At 37.0% G+C, this 25,233-nt stretch overlaps 1 protein-coding gene across 1 annotated transcript in view; it reads left to right on the forward strand.

Annotated features, from left to right (window-relative positions):
• Nucleotides 1-25,233, forward strand: part of nolo (no long nerve cord) — a 556,440-nt gene that overhangs the window by 408,375 nt on the left and 122,832 nt on the right. The window contains exons 15-16 of the mRNA XM_068227411.1: nt 1,611-1,751; nt 13,897-14,132. Of these exons, the coding sequence (XP_068083512.1) occupies nt 1,611-1,751; nt 13,897-14,132 (377 nt within the window). The remainder of the gene's footprint in view (nt 1-1,610; nt 1,752-13,896; nt 14,133-25,233) is intronic.

Here is a 25,233-nt window from a genome sequence, read left to right on the forward strand (position 1 = left end):
ATACACAGATTAAATGTGAGTTAATCAAAATTATACAGCTAAGTTTAACTCAGTGGCGGCTGGTGCATAAAATCAGTTGTGTACTGTAACCCATCCCCCCTCCAAAAAATAAAGATATTTAGAAACATGCAGTTTTCAAGAGGCCCTCCACTGAGTTTTCCATACTGAACAAACATGCAAACAATCCCAACACATATACACATTCCTAATACAAAACTAATTAAACATGCAATAACACCTGCAATGACAAAACATTCACGAACTCAAACACTTGATGTGAGCGAACAAAAACAGAACTTCTCAATGTTACCAAAATCACTGAAATAAAACCAGCAATGTTGTAATGGAAAATTACATGTTATGTTGTTATAGTGAAGTTTATAAACTAGACATTTTGTAATTAAAGAAAATCACAATATCATGTCCTTACTTCGACAACATAAAAAGTACAATTTCTATAGTTCATCAATTTACAAATGTGGCTATGTAATAGTCAAGTTGGGAGTATTAAAAGACCTGGCAGGAACAGCTGATGGCTTCCTATGCAGTTGAGCGATTCCCTCTTAAATACTAATGCTGAGTCAAGAGGATGCCACCTGCCACGTTCTCATTTCAGTCGAAATGCAAGTGTGACTAGTGCTGCCTCTCTGTGGTTGAACAAGGACTTGCTGTGAAGGGATGTCTTGGTGGTCTTGGCTGTTGTTTTCACAGCACAATGCAAAAGTTAGGCATGCATGCACAAAAGGCAGAGTTCCTGCTTTCTGGCAAAAAGCTTAAAAATTCTCGCTGATCTGTGATCTGCACAGCACCCGGTGTGGAGCACACGACTAGTTGCCTGGTTGTGAGGGGAGTTTAATGATTTCCTATTCTTTGGTTGACGTCTTTTTCAATGCACTGTATTTGATTGTAGATAGTACTTTAAAAGTAATTTACTTTTCAAATAAACAATGTGCTGCAGCACTTCAGCACATAAGGTACGGCCGTCCCTGGTTTAACTGACTAGATTCTGAAAGTTAAGGTGATTTAAAAGGCTGTAGGGAAGCGTGGCTGACTTGTAATACATCGCGCATGTTCGGCAGTAGGTAAAAGAAACAAGCTTGCGGTTTCATGTAACAATTAATATCATGATCATAACCGTGGGAGCTCCAATTTTATGTGGAATCTGAACAATTGGGATGTGACTTTTCATTTCAAAAATGTCATTTCCATTAGTTGGGATTTAAACTATAGCCACCTTGGTGAGGAACCTGTGACTCTACCACTCAGCTATAATGCCCTTGGCCAAAGACAGTTTTGGCTTCTGAGGCCAAATGGATATTCAGATCATCAAAGTAAAATTTGCATTAACGGGATCAAAATTAAGCGAGTTCCATTGTAATATATATAAAAAGAATTTATGTTGCAATATAGCAATTTCTTTTTCAACCAGTCAAGGAAACTGAATTTTTGAAATTTTGTGACAACCTGCTTGGTTTGAAAAATAAATTATGATTTAATTATACATAATACAAAATATTGTAATGTACATATGTACTCTTTGTATGAGCCCATTATCTGCATACTTCTTTTTCCGTTCAAAATTATCACCACTGGTTTTCTTCTAATTTCAGCGGGCCAATCCAGAGCAGATTTATACCTTTCAGTGAAACAACGTCTGGGTGTACTAACAAGCTCAGAAGAAATTGAACGCCAGCATACGAATCGTGTGCCTGAACGTCATGGCATGGATGATGCTAACATGGACATCGCGTGTAAGTGGATCCCTGTCGGGTGAGACCCCTTGGGACCTTGACATAGTTAGACAAATATATTCTTTACACTGGGCAGTGTACGGATATCCCTGTAGGATGAGAATGTGGGAGTCTTTGGTAGGATGAAACCTGTCAGAATAACAGCTGTAGAACCCTGCCTGTAGGTTGGGACCATGCAAACTTAAGCATCTGGTCCACATGAAGTTTTGGCTATAGGATGGAATATGCTTGGTTAGATGATCACTGTATGTTCCCCCAAAATGATGCTTGCAAAAAGCCTTGCCTTAAACTATAGGTTTCCCCAGGTTTTGGGTTGCATTAGCAGGAGAGTTTCTGGATTGTGAATGAAAGTGATTAGGTGAAATGGATTGACATACTAATGTCCTAATATTTAGTAGACAATCAAGATGAAATGGTGAAGGATTAATGGCATCTTAGGAGATATTCCCAAATCACATTGATATAATCATGGAATTTCATGGCCATGAATATGAGGCCTTCCTATCATAGCTTTGATTAGATCATATGTTAGAGAGAAAATTGAGTAAGAATCATTTATGGTTCTGTAATAGAAAATCTTCAGATAATTTTGAAAGGGTACCTACTTTGAAATTTCTCAATAAGATCTTCAGCTAAACCCTATCCAGTGCTAGTAATCATGCATTAACTCTGATCTACTGTAATCTTTGTACTAACACTATATATCCACAGTATTGTAATAGGTACTGGAGATCTCTGCTGATGAGACAAAGCTGCAACTCAGTGCAGAAAATTCCTCATTGTTAAGACTTCTTGTCTTTGAAATATTAACCTTATTTTTGAAACTACTATTATAAGTGCATGTAATGTACAAATGGCAAATAAAGTCGGTAACTATCGATGTCTCTTCAATTCTGTCTTGTGACTGAATTCCTGAGACCTATACTTCACCCAGAGTACTGCTAGGTCTCCCTTAGCCCTTAGTTCAGTAATATAACAGTCTACCTTGAAGTAAGCCTTACCTTACAGAGTCCTACACATCAGACAACTATCTTGGCAGATAGGTTATGTGTAGACTGTAACTTTTCATTCAGAGTTCTTTGTATTGATCCTCATAACTTAAGCCACCTCTTCTACCACCCCTAGAAGTTTTGAGTATTGAATTTTGATACATTCTGTACATGATTTTCCAATTTAATACATACTGGTACCCTCAATATTTCTTCTACTTCTTCCGATTGGAAAACCAGTGGCTCAAGTTTTGGCGATTACTACAAGACATTCAAGATGGAATATCTTACACTTTATGTTATAAATTTTCCATTCAGTTCCATTTCTCATCTGTCTGAATTCCTGATTTCCAGTGGTAGTTCTTGTATTATCCATCCTTTCCATAGTGTGTGATTACCATATGATTTCTCGGTTTTCCAACTTCCTATTTCAACTTAATCATTTGAGCTTTAGCTTTTAAAATATACTACTAATATTGTTCTAGAGAAGTCTAGTACAGAGACAAATCATATAGTATCTATTAATATAAACACATAAAATATTTTCTAATCTGGAGTTTAATGTCACAAACAAGAATTTTAATACTTCCTAACAATTTTGTAGAGCAGTCGAATAATATACAACAATCCCCATGAGAGATTATTATATCTTCTCTTTTATCATCACCATATGCAGGCTTACATGGTTAGTGTTGTTTGAATTTGTAGTATTATGTGGCAGATGAAGCATGTGACACAGTATATATACTGTTAATAAATTGGCTTATTCCATACTGAAAGATATGTCAAATAACCTGTCTTATATACAGTAGAGTCCAATAAAATGTATACACTGTTTGTTCATCAATAAATTTCTTATAAATTGAGTTACAACTCTGAAAGTTGGTGAAGATATAGCATAATGTTCAACTTATTGAAATCAGTCAAGATATTCCCAGTGGCTACCATCAGCAGTCAAACACAGTCGATTCCACCAAACAGTGCCACGATCAACATTCTGTAATGTGTCCAGTGGAATTGTTGCACATGATAATTGAATGCTTCTGCACCCAATACACAATATTCTTTAGGGTCCTCCAGAGTTTGAAGACTAGAGGTGATAGGTCTAGGGACTGTGCTGGAAATTTGACAGCACCTCTTCAGCCTATCCATTGTTCAGGAAAAGTTTCAAGATACTCTCTGACATCTCAGTGGTAGTGAGCAGTGGTACCATCTTGTTGCAGATAATAATAATTTTGTGTGGGTATTGCTAGTCTGGTGCAGACCTTGAAAGACAGACCCTCCATTGAGGGTGAGTGGCATCTGTTATGTATTAGAAACTGCATGTTACTGTAGTGGAAGATACTGTTATGATTGGTGTGTGAGTTGCAGGGATGTTGAGGACAGTACAAATATCCAGTCTCCAAGCCAGGGGAATTAACTATTTAAGGTTAATATCTCTGAAGGGCAGGAAGCGAACCCAGGACCATCTGAACCGAAGGAGACTACACTGACCTATCAGCCATGGAATCGGACTTGTTGTAAATAAAACTTCTTGTCCCCATATGCCCCTCAGATCACAGGTAAAATGGATGTCTGCTGCTTATCGAGATAAACCACTCTGATAACTGTTCCTTCAAAGAAGAGAGGACAACCCACACCACACATTAAACCCCAGTAAACTGATGTGTCAGTGGCTGTGTTTGAAATTCCTTCCTCCATTGTCGCTGTACTGCAGAAATGTTTTCAGACCCGAAGTACCACTTCAAAATCATCTTCCTTTCTTCGAATGATATAACCTTGCATCTTCCATTTTGTGTCTCGGTTCATGCCACCAATAAACAAACTAAACAAAATTTACCAAGCCAAGGCCACCTGAAACCAAGACATTAAGCTATCCTTCATCAAATTTCAATTTTGTACCTCAATTTATTACAAAATTATTGATGAACACACAGTGTATACATTTTATTGGAACTCTCTGTATATAGAGGTTGTATCAAAATTCAATACTTCAACCTGTAGGGATGACACAAGAGGCTGAAACAAATGTGTTTTGGTAAATAACCTTAGGTCTGAAACAAATTATGACTTATTGACACTGAAAAGTCGGAAACTCAACTTTAAGGATATAAATTATGACTTAGATTCTTCAAAACCATCAATATTGCATGTTTAGAGTAGAGCGATGGAACAGCATACCATGGTGACAGTAAGCAATCCAAGGATTGCAACTTATATACTCCGTACAGCACATTCCTGTGGTATTTGAACGTGTATGACTGGCAGAGGCACTTCACTGCAGAGCATGTACTGAAGCAGGAGGGTGCACTTTTGAACAGCTTTTGTAAATGATTGCAATTAAATTGACATGCATTTGTTTTATTTGCAACCAACTCAAAATGTACTTCAACTATTGATTTCTGACCTATGGTTAAATAAAATATATCACTTGTGTCTCTTCTATTATCCCTAGAAATGTGAGTAACTTATTGAATTTTGATACACCCTTTATATGATTTTACAATTTAATACATAATCGGTACCAATAATATTGTCCGCCTGTGTAGCATAACGGTTAGTGTTATTAGCTGCCATCCTCGGGGGCCCAGGTTCGATTCCCGGTACTGCCAGAAATTTAAGAATAGCAGGAGGGCTGGTATGTGGCTGAAATGGTACATGTAGCTCATCTCCATTGGGGTGTGCCTGAAAAGTGCTGCACCATCTCGGTATGAGGACACGAGTTTATAGTCCGCCTTTGTAGTGTAACAGTTAGTGTTATTAGCTGCCAACCTCAGGGCTCTGAGTTCGATTCCCAGCTTTGCCAGAAATTCAAGAATGGCAGGAGGGCTGGTATGTGGTTGAAATGGTACATGTAGCTCACCTCGATTGGGGGTGTGCCGGAAAAGAGCTGCACCACCTTAGTATAAGGACACGAGTTTACTTTATCAATAATATTTTGTACTGGTGTTAAGTTTTATGACACCACAATCGTATCACAATCCCTTATTTTTGTGCAATGTTTGGTAATACACTTAAGTTGCATAATTATTGAATGTGACCCCATGAGGTCTTTTATTTGAATGAAAAATAACCTGTAAATGTATTTACAAAAAAAATATAGGTACATAAGATTTTTGAAAAAGTACATTCGTACACTATTACTTACAACTGTACATAAAATCGGGCTGCATTTAGTTTTTTGTTACGAGGAAACAAGTAGAAGTTTGTTTCTACACATTACAGAGGTTTGTTCAATGGAGTCAACTTAAACAGCTGGCCTATTTTTTCATACATGGGATTTTACTCCTTGTCAACGAAACACCAAGATATTTCAGTGATTACTCATCCCGGAGTGAGGAACAGTCCAATTTGGGAAAGGGTAAGGATTCAGTGTGGAGATCAACCTGGGTCTATGTTGAGGGAATTTGAGGCATTTTTTATTACTTTACTCAGCAAGAAATCCTCTTCAAGGGAAACATCACACTGTTTATCATATTCTTGGCTGAAAACAATTTCAGTTAATACACACAGCTGCCATCGTGTAAGATTGTTTACTATATCCCCTTCATTCTCCCCTGTAGAGTCCTTATCAGAATGTACAACTGCATCCAGTGGCTCAGTATATATATTCCTTACATCTCTGTACATTTTGCCAGTACATGTAATACTTCCTCTAAGATGAGGCCACTGGAGAAGGAAACAAATTACCAAGTTACTATGCTTAAATTTGTGAACACACTGTACCATTGCCCTGAAAATATCTAATCAAATTCTATACATATCTTACTCATACATTTATGAAACCTATCTTCTATAATAATCCACTTCTTAGTATAAAAATAAAGAAATACCAGAACAACACGAAATACTTCTGTAAAGAACGTGCAGTACCATATGGTACCAGCATGTTTCTTCAGCTTCCAGATCAAACTAATGGGAATTGATAGTTTTCATCAGTAATTCTGACATTCCTTTCATCTATTAAGAACACATTTAAGGTGTTGAAAAGTTCATGTACACTTTCTTGTACAATCAAGAATGCTACTTTCCTCAGACAAACAGCCAGTCACTTCATATAAAGAACGTGCCAATTTAGAGCACTGTTGATTAAATGCATATGCCACACAGACACACTAACGGTACCAAATGATTCCTAAAAGGTGTGTCTTTCATTCGATGTGCAATGTTGCCATAATAATGGTGCCCTTTTTGATCATTAGGATAACATCGTTAGGAGTATGCGCTGGTACTGTACGGTACAGCAAGTACTTCCCAGGTTAATATCACTTATGTTTAAATACATTTCAAAAGAGCATTGTTAGAATATAAATAATTTCATACCTTTGCAAATTCATGTGTTCAACAACTTAGCATAAGATAACAAAATTAATAAATAAATTAAAATATTAGTAACCTGAGATAAACTGAAGTGATTTTGAGTAAGTAATATGAATATGGATATTTATTTGTAACTGGAAATTCCTTTCATATTTATGCCTGAAGTATAAGTTGATTTAGGCAGGAATTTTATTTCTTGATCAGTGGACTGGTTGTAACTAATCCAATGGATAGAACAGTTTTGTGTGATGTAGTATTCAGAGTCAACAGCAAAGATAGTACAGTGTAGTACTAATGGGTAGTTCTAAAGCAAGGCAATTGGAAGGATGTTAACAGAAATGGAAAGTATACACTGGACTTCTGTGATAATATGGGGTAAATGAAATGAAATGTCGTATGGCTTTTAGTGCCGGGATATCCCAGGACGGGTTCGGCTCGTCAGGTGCAGGTCTTTCTATTTGACGCCCGTAGGCGACCTGCGCGTCGTGATGAGGATGAACTGATGATGAAAACAACACATACACCCAGCCCCCGTGCCATTGGAATTAACCAATTGAGGTTAAAATCCCCGACCCGGTCGGGAATCGAACCCGGGACCCTCTCAACCGAAGGCCAGTACGCTGACCGTTCAGCCAACAAGTCGGACATAATATGGGGTTATCAGATGCAAATTGATTTTTCAAACATAAGACTTTTACAATTTGCTTTACGTCGCACTGATAGATAGGTCTTACAGCGATAATGGGATAGGAAAGGGCTAGGAGTGTGAAGGAAGCGACCATGGCTTTAATTAAGGTAAGGCCTTAGCATTTTCTTGGTGTGGAAATAGGAAACCACAGAAAACCATCTTCAGGGCTGCCAATAATGGGGTTCAAACCTACTATCAGCAAATGCAAGCTTATAGCTATATGACCCAAACCGTGCAGCCCTTGCTCAGTCAAACATAAGATTGTTAACTGCTACATATGAAAAAGGCCTTTGCTGGCAATGTTTACAGTGCAGTTTGTCTTTGAGTATGAGCTAGAACAAATTTGTTACTTTCATTGACCTCAGTGTTATCCTTTCGTTTAACAATATGAAAGTGATTGAGATATGAGGGATGTTAGTAATGTCATTCCTTGTGCAACCAGTCCCTGTTCTTAGTGGTGTGAAAATTTTGCTAATAGGGTTGGTTGATGCATTCATTTCAGTGGGCTTGGCAGACTGATATGTAATAGCAATTTCTGGCTCGGTGAGGAAAACAGTGGGAAACTACCTCACTCCACATTTCCATAATACGCCTCTTCAGTGATGTCTAGGCCATCTAATGACAGCTGATGGCGGAGCTTTTGAGGTTCCTACCAGCCTTCGGGTTGAGTACTTAACATTCATGGGAATGGATAGGATTGCCATATCTATAACTGACTATATTACTACTGACTTCAAATTCAGGAATATTGTCAGGACCAGATTTTCATTCCATACCAAATAATTGAAAAATAAGATCAGAGGAATAGAGATAAGACAGACCAGAAAAGGTTGTTGACCTTACTGACAGATTATGGAATTAAGAATGGGTTGTACTGACATTATGATGATGATGATGATGTACTGACATTAATGTTAACAGTCTGGCTGTAATGAGATTAGTGATATAATGAGTTCTTGGTTCAAAGTTATTACAGAAGTTACATAGTGCTCTGTTGATTGACCCTTATAGTTCATTCTTTACATGAATTATTTAATGAAATATGAAGGAAAAAGTGCTAAGTGGGATTTAATTGATAAAAATATAGTAAGCCATTTTGGATTATGATGATGATGTAATATTAATGGCAGATTGTGTTGATGACTTACAGTCTAATATCTTGGAACTGAAAAAAAATGCAAAAGGTATGAAATGATCATTTCCATGACAAAGGTGATGTCAGTTGGATAGAAATCTAAGAGAGAGTAAGAAACTGGATCAGGTGGATCAGTTCAAGTTCCATCAAGAGAATGTTTATTCTCCTACAGTGTAGTAAGGGATATCAAAGTGAAGCGAAGTTAATACAGTGATATTTTTGTTTAGATCAGCAGTATTGTTTTTTTTGAAGGAAGCGAGTTTGCATATGAAACTGTCCTTGCATTGTGCTGTTTATACACCATCTTTATTCTACAAGACTGAAAGCTGGGTGGAATCAAGATTTCTTATTCAACAGAAAGTTACAGTCATGAAACAGTGAAAATGACTGCTGGTACAGACAGGTGTTAACAAGGGCAGGAAAGCATATGTACTGAAGAAATAAGGGTTAAGTTAAGAATAATTTCAGTAGCTGGAGTGGCACATATAAACCAGATTTGGTAATCATAGCATATGAGGCAAATAAAGGATTGAAAATTACTTAAGGGGAACAGTGAACTCGGCCATGAACATAAAAAGAAGGTGAGAAACACCTAAGGAGTTGTGGATAGGCTTGGTTTTTCTTTTTTATGATTCTATGGAATGAGACATAGGATTATACGGTAATATACCATAATAATTAGTTGCAAATAGAGGACTGTAGAAATAGTTTATCTTAGAGTTTTGAAGACTAAATGCTGAAAGGCATAAAAGAGACAGATGTATCCATATGTGTATCCATGCAGGTATGAAATTGCTTTGAAACAACATTTATGAACGTTAAATTTTAAGCCTCAAAATGCTTTTAAACTGATATTTTTATAGTACTATGGAGTCACATTTTGCTTTTTAATTGAATAATTAGCACATCAAAGAAAAAAGTTTGTGTTTTCAATATAATAAATTGGAAATATTATTAAAAGCTGGAAATAGCATGGTCATGAATTGGAACTACAACACTGTTACATTTCAGAATACCTTAAAATAACCTCTAACTCAGCTCTTATTAACTTAGTAAGAAATATTATATCAATTATAAAATGAAAGTCTTCAGCAGAAATAACAGAATTACAAATCACTTCACATTCAGCAGTGTTTCTATTATTGTCTATTGCTAAATACAGTTGTTTGGTTTGGTATAGTTCACCTCATCCCACACAGGTAGGTATAGTTCTCAGTGAGACTTACATGTTAACAACAGGCTGTTTGAACAACGTAAAACAATTCTGTAACTTTGCATGTATAGCAATACTTTGTATTTGAAGAGAAGTTCCTGCCAATAATGGTCAAAAATTATTTGCAATTCATCCACTGTGTGGACATAATCCTTCTCAATACTGAAGTTTAAAAAGAGATTCCCTCAAAAATATAATGAAATCTTGATTGAATCTGAGAGGACACGATAGAAACCCCATCTTTCTAAATAGATGACAACAGATGAATGTTTACCACCTGGACACAGTGAAAGATAATGTGGAAATGTTTAACAGACCGTGATCAAGAGGAGTATGATCTAATGACAGTATGACTAAATGGGTTCCCATCAGCATCAAAATTAGTAGATACTGTGTGAATGTGGACAAGATCAGGACATGTTTAATTGTCCTCAGTATCCACAAGATGATCTACATGAAGGTACACAAAGTGCTTTGAGAGTAGCTAAGTGTTTGATGTATTATGCAATGAAGAAATTGAATAAAAGATTAACTCCATTCTTTTTCATGTTTACAACAGAAGAAGAATTATAGAAAAAAATGTGTTTAATTTTCATCATTCTAAAAATTGAGGATTATAGTCTGGTGTGAAGGATCCTTACAGTGTCATGCAGTCTCACAGCCCTATAACTGGAACTGCTCTGACCACTGATCTAAAATATTTGCATGACAATAGGGCCATCAGAAAAAGGGGAAGAAGAGGAGAAATGGCAAGGAACAAGCAAAAATCTGCCTAATAATTACAAAATATTATTGAAAGATTCTCTATACGTTATAAAATTAATACTGAAACATTTTACTGTTCAAGGCCTTTTGCTGCCTCTTAATGACATCATTTTAAAAATTATGATGTAATTCCAGTTTACTATGCATATTAAAAGACAGTTTTGCAGAATTTGTTTAATATTTGAATAATATTTTGTAAATATTTTCATGTTATTCTTTGTACATATTTTAACTATGTAGTCTCATACCACACTCTAGCTGTTCTTTGTGAGTCCATACTTTTGAGATGACTAAACCATTTCAGTCTGGTTTCAAAACAGATCTCACTAAGGGGTTTTTTCACTTGGACAAGACGGTGTATCTCTTCACTTCTTATTTTGTCCCTCCTTGTTTTCTAAATCATAGTTCTTAAGAATTTAATTTCCACTTCTTGTAGTTTGCTGATATTTCTGTTAGTTTGGATGCAGATTTCTAGATTGTATGTGGTAACTGGTACAAAGAAGCTCCTATAGAGTATTAATTTTGATCTTAATGAAACTTGCTTATCCCAAAGAAGTTTTTTCACAAGTTGAAAAAACTGTGCTCCATTCTGTACTCTACTGATTTCTGCAGATGGTCGGCTGTCTGTTGTTTCTGCACTATCAAGATAACAGAACTGATGTACTTGTTCCAACTCTGATCCATCTAGAGTGATGCTAGAATGGATGTTCTGTCAACTAACAGCCAACACTGCCATTTTGGACTTGCTTATCTTGAGGACAAATTGCTTGAATACAGCATTACAGTCATTCAGCTTCTGTTGTACTTCAGCCTTACAATCACCCCATATCACATCAACTGCAAAGGCAAGAGCTTTAAACCCAGAGTTGTTGTTGAGTCTCTTAACTCTTTTCATTATTTCAGCCATTACAATGATGAATAAAAGAGGTAATAGTGTGCTGCCATATTGTACACACTGTCTGGTCACAAACCACTCCAAATGTCCATCCCCTACTTCGACACAACTCTGGCAATCTTCAAACAACATTTTAACTTTATTAATTAAATCACATAGTATACATCTATTCTCAAGGCATTCCCAGATTTTTTTTATCTCTGTACACTGCCGTAAGCCTTCTAAATATCTAGGAAAATGAAGATGTCATCTTTTCCTTTTTTTCAGTTCTTTTCCATGATCATCCTTACATAAAATATCAGATCTTTTGTTGCCCTATTCCTTCTAAAACCATACTGCTCTTCTTCAAGCTTTGGTTCAATGATGGTTCTTAATCTCTGTTCTATGATTCGTTCCAATATTTTGAGTCTATGTGATAGAAGAATGATACCCCTGTAGTTGCTGGGTTTCCATCTGTCTCCTTTCTTAAACAGAGGGACAATGACTCCTTTAGTCCTGTATTTGGGTAGTTTTTCCTCTTTCCAAATGGTGTTTAGCACTCCTACAATCCTTGCACTCCAGTAGCTTTGATCATGTCAGCACTTACCTCATCTATGCCTGTTGCTTTGACTTTATGCATGTTCTTTAGGGCACTTTCCACCTCATCTATGTTATAGGAGGCTTCATGTTTTGAATATTTTCTTTTGCCATTGTCTCCTGTTGTTTGATATTTAAATATTCACCATTATATAATTTTTCAAAACGTTGTCCCACATCATCACTTATCTCTCTGTCATTCTGAGTGATGTTTCCTATCTTCTTCCTCTAGGGCCTTTATTCCTTCATAGTTGCTTTTTTTTTTTTTGCTTGTCACCACAGTTTCTTGTTGTAGCTTTCCTTATGTAAACATAATAATTACTGAAGAATTATTTAATGATTCTAATAAGATAACATGTTACTTAATTTGATGGCCAGAAATACAATTTCTTTTCAAGGTATTATTGAATTACAAGAAGATTTGTACGTAGGCCAGAAATCATGTTACAGGATTTTAAGCTTTTTAGATATGTTGTAGTTACCTATTTAGGTATTCATTCATTCATTCATTGGCACTTCCATGTGATTTCCTCTTCTGTTAGTACTGGTTATTTAATGTACATTCATCTAACATTTACGGGTTTATCAAGTCCTCAATTCAGTAGATATCTAAAAATGTACTTTTCCAGAAGGAAATGAACTGAATTGACCAGGAATCAAACACTATGGACTTGAATAATATTCACTCTCCAGTTGTATTGATTGTATCGATAAAAGTATGCATAGATAACTCGGTAGCAAGGGCATAGAAAATACATAGGAGAATCAGATAAGTTACAGTATTTTGTAAAACTACTCCTTTGATTCTTATGCATTCCCCTACCTCTCCATGTATAGTGAATTCTTCCAGTTCACAATACATACGATCTACTTTACAAGGATTAAATTAAAGAACTATAAAAGTAAATTAGCAAAGCCTCCGTGGCTCAGACAGCCTCTCACCACTGGATTCCATGGTTCAAATCGCGGTCACTCCATGTGAGATTTGTGCTGGACAAAGCAGAGGCGGAACAGGTTTTTCTCCGGGTACTCCAGTTTTCCCTGTCATCTTTCATTCCAGCAACACTCTCCATTACATTCCATTTCATCTGTCAGTCATTAATCATTGCCTCAGAGGAGTGCGACACGCCTCGGCAGCCGGCACAATTCCTATCCTCGCTGCATTCCATCCCTGACCTGGTCAATGACTGGAAAACAGGTTGTAGGTTTTCTTTCTTTGTAAAAGTAAATTAGCATTTTGGTTCAATACAATCTTTTGTTAAATAGTTTCATACCAGTTAAAGTATGATATAACTGGACTTTATTCTAGAAAATTAAAATAGGTATATGTCTCACATTAGATCACAGTCTTAATGTATTTTAATTAGTTTATTTAATGAACTTCATCAGAAACAAAATCTTAATTTTCCTAAACTAAGTAATTGTTCTCTACATGAAATGATAAATATCTTAATGCTAAATCTTAAAATATGAGTCTTCATTGAGCAAATATACTAGTATGTATATATTTATTGCTATGTTCTGATTAATAAGGAAGGTTGTTAATACTATTTTTGCTGTGAAGCAGCCAACTATGATGTGCAGAGCCCATTCCTGCAACCAGGAGATGACTTTAGCCATGAACACAGGCCTTTGGATGGGAATCCAAGAAAACTTATTCCCAAGAAACAACCTGGCGAACGGTCAAGGATTCGGCCTACTCCACCTCCACTTCTGCCACCACCAGATGCCAAGGAGGAGGTAAATGTGAACCATCTGGAGACCTGGCACAGCACCACTCATGTGTCCGACCAGGAACAGGTACTAAGGATTACTCGCTACAATATTTTAAAAAATTTTAATAAAAAGAGAGAGAAATTAAGAAATAAGTTCAGATTAAAGTAGTTCATTTCCTGCAAATTGAATCAGAAATGTAATATTGAAATAACAATAAAGCTATTTTCACAAAAGCCACGGAAAGGATCTTTTACGTTACGAGTGAGATGTTTACACCTGAGCCGCAGGCAAGGGAGGAATTTGAAATGGGTAACATGTACTTTTCTCTTTAGTGGCTGTTATGTGGGTTCAGATCCCACTGGTGTCTGGTTGGCCATTTTTGTTCTGTACTTAACATCTCTTCAACACATACTAAATGTACGTAACACGACCTAATAGGTTGAAAGTCGCTTTCGATTACAATATTTTATTTCATACTATGGTGAATTTACTTATTTTAAATTAAGTGAATTTAATTATAAATATGAGGGCAGATCAGAAAATAAGTTGCACTTCCCAGTTATGGCCATTTATTACACCCGCTATACAACAGCAACACAACTATAACGACATACACTGTAACGTCACTTTCCCACATAGTTTCCAAGAGACTCCAAACATTTCTGCGAACGCACAACCAACTTGCCGATGCCGGATGCATAGAAATTTCCTCCAGCGTTCTGCAACCACTCAGAGACAGCACCCTTCACCTCCTCATCAGTCTGGAAACGTCAACCACCGAGCTCCATTTTGAGCTTACCAAACAGATGAAAGTCACATGGCGCTAGGTCGGGACTGTAGGGTGGATGTTGCCAGACCTCCCACTTGAAAAGCTGTAGCAGTTCTCTCGTTTGGCGGGTCTTATGAGGTGTTGCGTTATCGTGCAACAAAATCACACCAGCGCTCAATTTCCCCCGGCGCTTCCCTTTAATTGCTTTACGCATCCGGTGCAACGTTTGACAATACAACAACGCGTTGACCGTCGTTCCTTTCGGCATGAATTCCACGTGCAGCAAACCCTCCATGTCAAAGAACACTGTCGCCATAACCTTACCGGCTGAAGGTTGAACCTTGGCCTTCTTTCGTTGTGGTGATGAGAGGTGCACCCATTCCATTGATGTTCGCTTCATTTTTGGGGTGAAGTGATGGACCCACGTTTCGTCGCCTGTGACGATTCGCCGCAGAAACCCGCTGCCGTCTGCGGCATAGCGTTGCAAAAATGCCAGGGAGGATTGGAAACATTGTCCCTTGTGCTCATCGGTGAGAAGACGTGGGACCCATCTTTGACACAGCTTACGATATCTAAGGTCCTCGTGAATAATGGCGAACACACTGCCATACGACATGTTCAGATGCCTTGCGATTTCTCTCAGTCTAATGCACCAGTTCTGTCTAATGATCTCACTCACACTGTTGACCTTTGCACGGGTCCTGGACGTTGCGGGCCTGGCTTCGCAATGGTTATCCGTGATATCCGTGCGTCCGGCTTCAAATTGCTGACACCACTTTATGATACCTTGCCAGGAAATGGCCCGCTCCCCATACACAGCACTAATTTCACGATGAATGTCTGTGCAATTCTTCCTTTTGGCCCATAGAAATCGGATTGTTGCAAGCACCTCATATTTGGAGTGAACGTCCAGTCGACGCACCATTGCATTTGGCCGCTATTCACACAATACTAGACGAGACACCACAGCGACCTGCCTAACAGACGCGTGGGCAATGTCTGTCCCTTTCTCCACTGTGCCCACGTTCGCGACATACAGCGCGCTGCTGCGGCGCGTTAATGCAACTAACCTTTTGATCCACATACGTAATTTTGATTTGTTGCGACGCAAATTGTCCACGCACATCATTTGGTCCCTGCATTAGCGTTATGTTGTTTTGTTGTTCGTTTCTTGCTATGAAAGACATAAGAGGTGTGTACATGCTGTTGTTTTGTAATCAAACATAAAAACTAATGTTATTTGAAGCAGCGAACAGTCCACTAAGTTACCAGAGTTGTTAACATGATCCTCTGGTCCTGGATTAATGAAGGTAATATGAACTTTATGATAAACTGAGATATATGCAATATATATCTGTTGGAAATTTATTAACCCGTACATTAGTCAGTATTATCCGGGATCCGCCCAAGATTTCATTTTTAGAGAATCAACTTGTAACTTTTAGCGTTTGGTAATGTGTATATGAAGATCCCAGAAAAGCTTTAATTTTATTAATTTGACACGTAACTTCCATCCCAGCAATATCTGGAAGGTTTAGTTTGGTGTTCCTTGATTCATGATATCTATGACTATCCATATTTACTTTACTCTGAAGCAGAGTTCAATCAATCATAGATGATTTCTAATAAAACAGTGTGGAAAGTAATTACAGTATGGTAAATTGTCACTTTCCATACTCTTTTGAGTACGGGAAGAAGTAATTATGGTAAGGTAAAGTGCCATTTTCTACACTTTTTGAGTACGGGAAGAAGTAATTACAGTAAAGTAAAGTGTCTTTTTCCATACTCTTTTGAGTACGGGAAGAAGTAATTACAGTATGGTTAAGTGTCATTTTCCACACTCTTTTTAGTACGGGAAGAAGTAATTACAGTACGGTAAAGTTTCATTTTCCACACTCTTTTGAGTATGGGAAGAAGTAATTACAGTACGGTAAAGTGTCATTTTCCATATTCTTTTGAGTACCGGTATGGGAAGAAGTAATTACAGTATGGTAAAGTGTCATTTTCCACACTCTTTTGAGTATGGGAAGAAGTAATTACAGTACGGTAAAGTGTCATTTTCCATATTCTTTTGAGTACCAGTATGGGAAGAAGTAATTACAGTATGGTAAAGTGTCATTTTCCACACTCTTTTGAGTATGGGAAGAAGTAATTACAGTACAGTAAAGTGTCATTTTCTGAACATTTTAAAGTACGGGTAGGAGGCAGTTACATCATAGTATGAAATAAGTACTCTTTCTATACTCTCTGTCAGTTATAAAACATTTTCAGATACAAAAAGTTTTTGTTCTGTTTTTTAATGACATTTTAAAGATTCCAATATCACTATAGAACAAAAAGGAAAAGTACTGAATATTTATTTAAATACCAAGACTTTTCAGTTCTTTAGTTCTGTTGAAATTAATAGATTGCAACATTAATCTTGTGCCTTACCCAATATTGATTTAATGTTCGTTTTTTAGGTGAGAAAGATTATGAAAACTGTCATATGTTGTCATAGGTTTGATTAGGAATAAAACTTAATTAGATTTACAATAAATGTGCATTTAAATATCTTGGTGAGATTATAACTTGGAATGCTAACGAAAAAGCATCCATAGATAGTCGAACTCAAAAATTGAGATAAGCACAACAAATTACCTGGCCGAGTTAAAAGAAACAGCCTCTTTCGATTAATGCTAAATTTTGATATTATTACTCCGTCATTAAGCCAGAAGCAACATATGCAAGTGAAACATTATTTAAACTGAATATCCAATCAACAACAGACAAAATGAAGAAAGTTGTTAGAAGAATTCTTTGGACAATTATTAATTTAAAAAACCATCAGATTGTTGGCCAGTGGAGACTTTTGCCAAATTCAGTACTTTACAAGAAAAGTGAATCAATCATTGACACAATGCAAAAATGGATGATTGTATTCTAGACTCCTGAAACAACTTTTTCTTTTCTTTTAGAATAGTAAAACAAAAAACACATGGATTAAAGAAATACAAATGGATTTAGATGAATTGAAAATTACTAAATTTCAAATAGAAAATAGAGAAAAGAAATGGATTCTAAATAACAAGTACAAAGATTATCACTAAAAATATCACAACATAAGCAGTATGTTGCTCGTATATCTGCAGAAGAATGGGCCGCAAGATCATCCAGAATGAAGAGTTTTGGGAAAGGAAAAGGTTATCAAGTGTTAAGAGCTGAACTTATTCTTTGAAGACTTTGTTGTATAAGGTTTGATTTTGGTGCTCCAATGTGGGCGTAAACAGTGTGAATAAATAAATAAATGTGCATTCTTAATAGCGTATAGTACACTGCTGCATAGACAATAATTGTAAAGGTTCTTTTACATGTGAAGTTGTTTCGTGCATTGTATGTCCTATTGTATGATAAAATCTGAACAAAAGAAACACGTCAGTTGCGTGAGGATTTTATTGTAAGGAAATTATATCGAGAAACCATACAGTGATAAGTGAATGATCTATCTTGGCTATTCTGCTTAATAGTCTTCATTATAGTAGAAAGGATTAATATTCTAAATGTAAGTAAATTTGATGGTTATAATTATCATCAGTGGAAATTTCAGCTGACATGTTCTTTATGTGTGAGAGTTCTCTAGGACATCATGATGTAGCTGCAGCTATGTAGATAAAGACACCCCCATGACTGACTACACACACACATATATATATATATATCATCCCTGAAAAGGCAAAGTATTCAATCAATCAATCAATCAATCAATCAATCAATCAATCAATCAATCAATCAATCAATCAATACTGATCTGCATTTAGGGCAGTCACCCAGGTGGCAGATTTCCTATCTGTTGCTTTCCTAGCCTTTTCCTAAATTTTTTCAAAGAAATTGGAAATTTATTGAACGTCTCCCTTGGTAAGTTATTCCGATCCCTAACTCCCCTTCCTATAAATTAATATTTGCCCCAGTTTGTCCTCTTGAATTCCAACTTTATCTTCATATTGTGATCTTTCCTACTTTTATAAACGCCACTCAAACTTATTCGTCTACTAATGTCATTCCACGCCATCTCTCCGCTGACAGCTCGGAACATACCACTTAGTCGAGTAGCTCTTCTTCTTTCTCTCAATTCTTCCCAACCCAAACTTTGCAACATTTTTGTAACGCTACTCTTTTGTCAGAAATCACCCAGAACAAATCGAGCTGCTTTTCTTTGGATTTTTTCCAGTTCTTGAATCAGGTAATCCTGGTGGTGGTCCCATACACTGGAACCATACTCTAGTTGGGGTCTTACCAGAGACTTATATGCCCTCTCCTTTACATCCTCACTACAACCCCTAAACACCCTCATAACCATGTGCAGAGATCTGTATCCTTTATTTACAATCCCATTTATGTGATTACCCCAGTGAAGATCTTTCCTTATATTAACACCTAGATACTTACAATGATCCCCAAAAGGAACTTTCACCCCATCAACGCAGTAATTAAAACTGAGAGGACTTTTCCTATTTGTAAATCTCACAACCTGACTTTTAACCCGGTTTATCAACATACCATTGCCTGCTGTCCATCTCACAACATTTTCGAGGTCACGTTGCAGTTGCTCACAATCTTGTAACTTATTTATCACTCTATAGAGAATAACATCATCCGATTCCACTCCTTTACTCATATCATTTATATATATATATATAAGAAAACATAAAGGTCCGATAATACTGCCTTGAGGAATTCCCCTCTTAATTATTACATGGTCAGATAAAGCTTCACCTACTCTAATTCTCTGAGATCTATTTTCTAGAAATATAGCAACCCATTCAATCACTCTTTTGTCTAGTCCAACTGCACTCATTTTTGCCAGTAGTCTCCCATGATCCACCCTATCAAATGTTTTAGACAGGTCAATCGCGATACAGTCCATTTGACCTCCAGAATCCAAGATATCTGCTATATCTTGCTGGAATCCTACAAGTTGAGCTTCAGTGGAATAACCTTTCCTAAAACCGAACTGCCTTCTATCGAACCAGTAATTAATTTCACAAACATGTCTAATATAATCAGAAAGAATGCCTTCCCAAAGCTTACATACAATGCATGTCAAAATGACTGGCCTGTAATTTTCAACTTTATGTCTATCACCCTTTCCTTTATACACAGGGGCTACAATAGCAACTCTCCGTTCATCTGGTATAGCTCCTCCAACAAAACAATAATCAAATAAGTACTTCAGATATGGTACTATATCCCAACCCATTGCCTTTAGTATATCCCCAGAAATCTGATCAATTCCAGCAGCTTTTCTAGTTTTCAATTTTTGTATCTTATTGTAAATATCATTGTTATCATATGTAAATTTTATTACTTCTTTGGCCTTAGTCTCCTCCTCTATCTCGACATTATCCTTGTAACCAACAATCTTTACATACTGCTGACTGAATACTTCTGCCTTTTGAAGATCCTCACATACACACTCCCCTTGTTCATTAATTATTCCTGGAATGTCCTTCTTGGAACCTGTTTCTGCCTTAAAATACCTAAACATACCCTTCCATTTTTCACTAAAATTTGTATGACTGCCAATTATGCTTGTCATCATGTTATCCTTAGCTGCCTTCTTTGCTAGATTCAATTTTCTAGTAAGTTCCTTCAGTTTCACCTTACTTCCACAGCCATTTCTAACTCTCTTTCTTTCCAGTCTGCACCTCCTTCTTAGTCTCTTTATTTCTCTATTATAATAAGGTGGGTCTTTACCATTCCTTACCACCCTTAAAGGTACAAACCTGTTTTCGCATTCCTCAACAATTTCTTTAAACCCATCCCAGAGTCTGCTTACATTTTTATTTACCGTTTTCCACCGATCATAGTTACTTTTTAGAAACTGCCTCATGCCTGCTTTATCAGCCATATGGTACTGCCTAACAGTCCTACTTTTAAGACCTTCCTTTCTATCACATTTATTTTTAACTACCACAAAAACAGCTTCATGATCACTAATACCATCTATTACTTCAGTTTCCCTATAGAGCTCATCTGGTTTTATCAGCACGACATCCAGGATATTTTTCCCTCTGGTTGGTTCCATCACTTACTGAATCAGCTGTCCTTCCCATATTAACTTATTTGCCAATTGTTGGTCATGCTTCCTGTCATTTGCATTTCCTTCCCAATTGACATCTGGCAAATTCAGATCTCCCGCTACAATCACATTTTTTTCCATGTCGTTTCCCACATAGCTGACTATCCTATCAAATAATTCTGAATCTGCGTCAGTGCTACCCTTTCCCGATCTGTACACTCCAAATATATCAAGTTGCCTATTTTCTTTAGAAATGAGCCTTACACCTAGAATTTCATGTGTCTCATCTTTAACTTTTTTGTAGCTTACAAATTCTTCTTTCACCAGTATGAACACTCCCCCTCCCACCCTTCCTATCCTATCTCTACGACACACACTCCAGTGCCATGAGAAAATTTCTGCATCCATGATATCATTTCTCAGCCATGATTCAACTCCTATTACAATATCTGGTAAATATATATCTATTAAATTACTTAATTCTATTCCTTTCTTTACAATACTTCTACAGTTCAACACTAACAATTTTGTCATCCCTACTTGATTTCCAGTTCCCTGTTCCCTTATCACCGCTCCCTAGGCCATCCCGTTTCCCTGAATGTACCTCCCTATTACCCTTCCAAACAAATTTCCTAACTTAAACGTACCACTGCGGTTTAAATGAAGGCCATCTGAGCGCAGATCCCTATCTCCTACCCACCCATTAGGATCTAGAAATTTCACTCCCAGTTTCCCACATACCCACTCCATAGTCTCATTTAAATCCCCAATCACCCTCCAGTCAGTATCCCTTCTACACAGTATTCCACTAATAACAATCTCCGCTTTCTTAAACTTCACCCGTGCTGCATTTACCAGATCCCACACATCTCCAACTATGTTGGTACTTATATCAGCTTGCCTTACGTTGTTGGTGCCAACGTGAAACACTACCACCTTCTCCTACAGGAGATGATAAAAACTATTATCAAGTTGAATACTTCAGTTTAGGCAAATTTTGGTTTTTATTCTACTCCAGAAATGAATTTTTCACCTTATTGTCATATTAGGTTACATATTTATTCAATCATAGCAAAAGGAACTTATTTTAAAGTAATGAATGTTGCTTATGATTGATTGCCAGTCATTGTCAAGTGTGTTGTTTAACAAAGTGGTCCTCTTACGATAGCTTTTGTAGCACTTATGATATCTTGGAGGAATTGGTTTGAAGGGATGTTAAGGCATGAGAATAATAAGAGATTTTCTTGAATGATTGTTTTAAGAAATATAGATGAAAAACAATAGGAAAATTGACTTACTACACTACAATAAGAGAATCAAAGTGGATAACAGTACAATATTGAAAAAGGAACATTTTTATTAGTCCTCCTCATCTGGTTGTGGTAATGAATCACTGTGGTTGGAGTCGTAACTGAGGTTTAGATACTCATCCTGTGTCGCCTGCTAATCTACTTGTTGGATATCACCTATCAGTCATCAAAAGTACAGTCAGTTTCTGCAGCAACTCACTCAATCACAAAATAACTACTCTCATGTCGTGGTGTGTGGCCTCCAGAGAGGCCTGGTACAGGTCTTTTCCCATATAGACAACCTCGATTAAAACTCTTCTATTATTTCTAATTTTCTTCTATTTGAAGCCTAACTCTTTTATAATACTCCTCAAACTGGTGCAACCTCCTTGGAAACTAGTCCTCTCTCCTGACACAGGTCATAATTTAGATATTCATAGAATTGTTTTCTGAAGAATGTAAAATTCATGGATTGTGCGTCAAAATCTTTAAAATCCATTACCCGCTTTCGACCCTCTCTGTGTTTTTCCTGGTGTACCAAATTAAGTTTCTTCAGTCTCATGCTGTCTCTATTCTACTAATTTTCTTTTGCTACTTGTTTAGCAACACACTAACACATTGAAGATTTTTTACAACATAGGGATGGGAAAGGGATAAGATTGGGAAGGTAGCGGCTGTGGTCTTAATTAAGGTACAGCCCCACCATTTGCCTGGTGTGAAAATGAGAAAAGACAGAAAACCATCTTCAGGGTTGCCGACGGCGGGATTCAAATCCACTACCTCCCAAATGCAAGCTCACAGCTGCGCGACTATAGTCGCATGGCCAACTTGCTCGATTAAAATTCTCTTGACCATCCTTTTCAACACATTTATTGCATCTGCTATTTTTCGTTGTACTTTCAACAACTCCCTTCCATACTGTTCTTGTGTTTTATTCTTTCTGTCCTCAGCTTCTTTATTCATAAAACTATGAACACTGAACAGTATCTTGCATCTCTCTTCTTGTTGTCGCAAACTTCAGTTTAGAATTTTCAGCGGGAGAATTCACTTTGTGCATGAACGGTAGGAATATGCACTGATAATAAACTGATTTGTTTTACTACTGACCGTACTTGCTCAGTCAAGTCTGTCACAAGAAACAGCTCCTTCTCTTCTCTTCCCACCCCTCTTCTGCAATCTAGTATACTAGCTGTCAATCAACATGCAACAGGTCCACTAGCTGGCTTTGCCTTATATTTCAAGTGCCAAATTGATTTGAGGCAGTTATAAAATGTGTACTACAGCAATGACCAACAACAGTCATGAGCAATGAAACTGACACATCTCACGTTCCCTCCAGAATTAAAACTTGTCACGCAAATTACAAAATACTGACTCAGGCACTTAAGATGTAATGAGTGGTGCTTATGACAATCTGGTGTTCTGTATATTACTGATGGCGGTTATGATCATTTCTTCTTTTTTACCATCTACATTCATTTGACAGCCAGCCCCGCGGTGTAGGGGTAGCATGCCTGCCTCTTACTCGGAGGCCCCAGGTTTGGTTCCCGACCAGGTCAGGGATTTTTACCTGTATCTGAGGGCTGGTTCGAGGTCTACTCAGCCTACGTGAATACAATTGAGGAGCTATCAGACGGTGAGATAGCGGCCGTGGTCTAGAAAGCCAAGAATAATGGTTGAGAGGATCCGTCATGTTGACCACCCGACACCTCATAATCTGTAAGCCTTCGGGCTGAGCACCGGTCTCTTGGTAGGCCATGGTCCTTCGACACTGTTGCACAATGGGGGGGTGGGGGTTAGATTCATTTGACACCTACGATAGTTTGCCAGCATGTGCAGTGGAGTGTAATTGATACATAAACATCATAAGCTCGATTTTGACAAAAATGTCGCTTACGGTACTTTGCTTTCCAGGGACAATATATATATATATAATTACACACAACACAAATACAATAACACTTGAAATATATACATAATAATGTACAATCGATTTGTGAAGCATTATCAATGTGGCACAACTGATCTGCAGTCTTGCTCACTGAACTTATCACGTACAAAATACACAGTACAATGAAAGACCCGCAGTCGTGGTGTCAGCAGTAACACTGTGACTATCAATACATTACTCTACTACCATGATTGATCTGCCGACATGGTATCAACAACACAATTCTATAACGACTCACTCTACTTGAACAACTCACTATCGATCTGCCGCTGACGTGGTATCAAAACAGCTGAGCTGTAATAACATCACCAGCTGACTTACATCCCTGTACATTTCAACTCTACTTCTCTCAACACTCTTTATATATATATTGGCTATGATTCTAGACAATTCTGCTTTCTCACCACACAGTATTACTACAAGATACCTGGAAGACCCTATAACATAAAAAATATTCTTCATAAGTGCCTATTCTAGAATTGTCTTGAAACAAGTTTGTCACTATGGCACATAACCTAAAGACATCTACAACCATCTAGAATATTATTTACATGTCGTTGGTGCATGAATATTCCAGAGCTCACTTTAGCACAAGCACACACAACTAGGGGTTTTCCTGAGTAACTTGGAGAACATGGATGGTTATTTATTAGTTATAAACATGATGTAACCTTAACCTAACTTCCCTTGAGTTAATATACATATAACCAGAATTTTCCTGAATCACTGAATACATCAGAGGTTATGAAAAACATAGCCTGACCTATAATACATGAACTGAGCTAAATACACTCACTCTAATATCACCTTTATAATTATCAAAAATCAAAATCTCTTTATTTGCAAATGAGGTGTCTACCTCGGTGGCAAATGGTACACTAAAATACATTATTGTCAAGCACTAAATTTTAAATTAACAGGAGACGAAGAAAATTTTCCTAGAATACAATATTATACAATTTACGCTAATAATTTTTTCTATTAAACACACACATCATCCTTAATAAATTTATATTGTTTACAAAATTCTATTTATAATATCTTACAAACATAGTCAACTCATATACAGTACGGTATGTGAAATTACTTCTAATAATACTATACAACTGGTATAAGAT

The sequence above is a fragment of the Anabrus simplex genome, chromosome 4 (genome assembly GCF_040414725.1).
Source record: "Anabrus simplex isolate iqAnaSimp1 chromosome 4, ASM4041472v1, whole genome shotgun sequence".
NCBI lineage: Eukaryota > Metazoa > Arthropoda > Insecta > Orthoptera > Tettigoniidae > Anabrus > Anabrus simplex.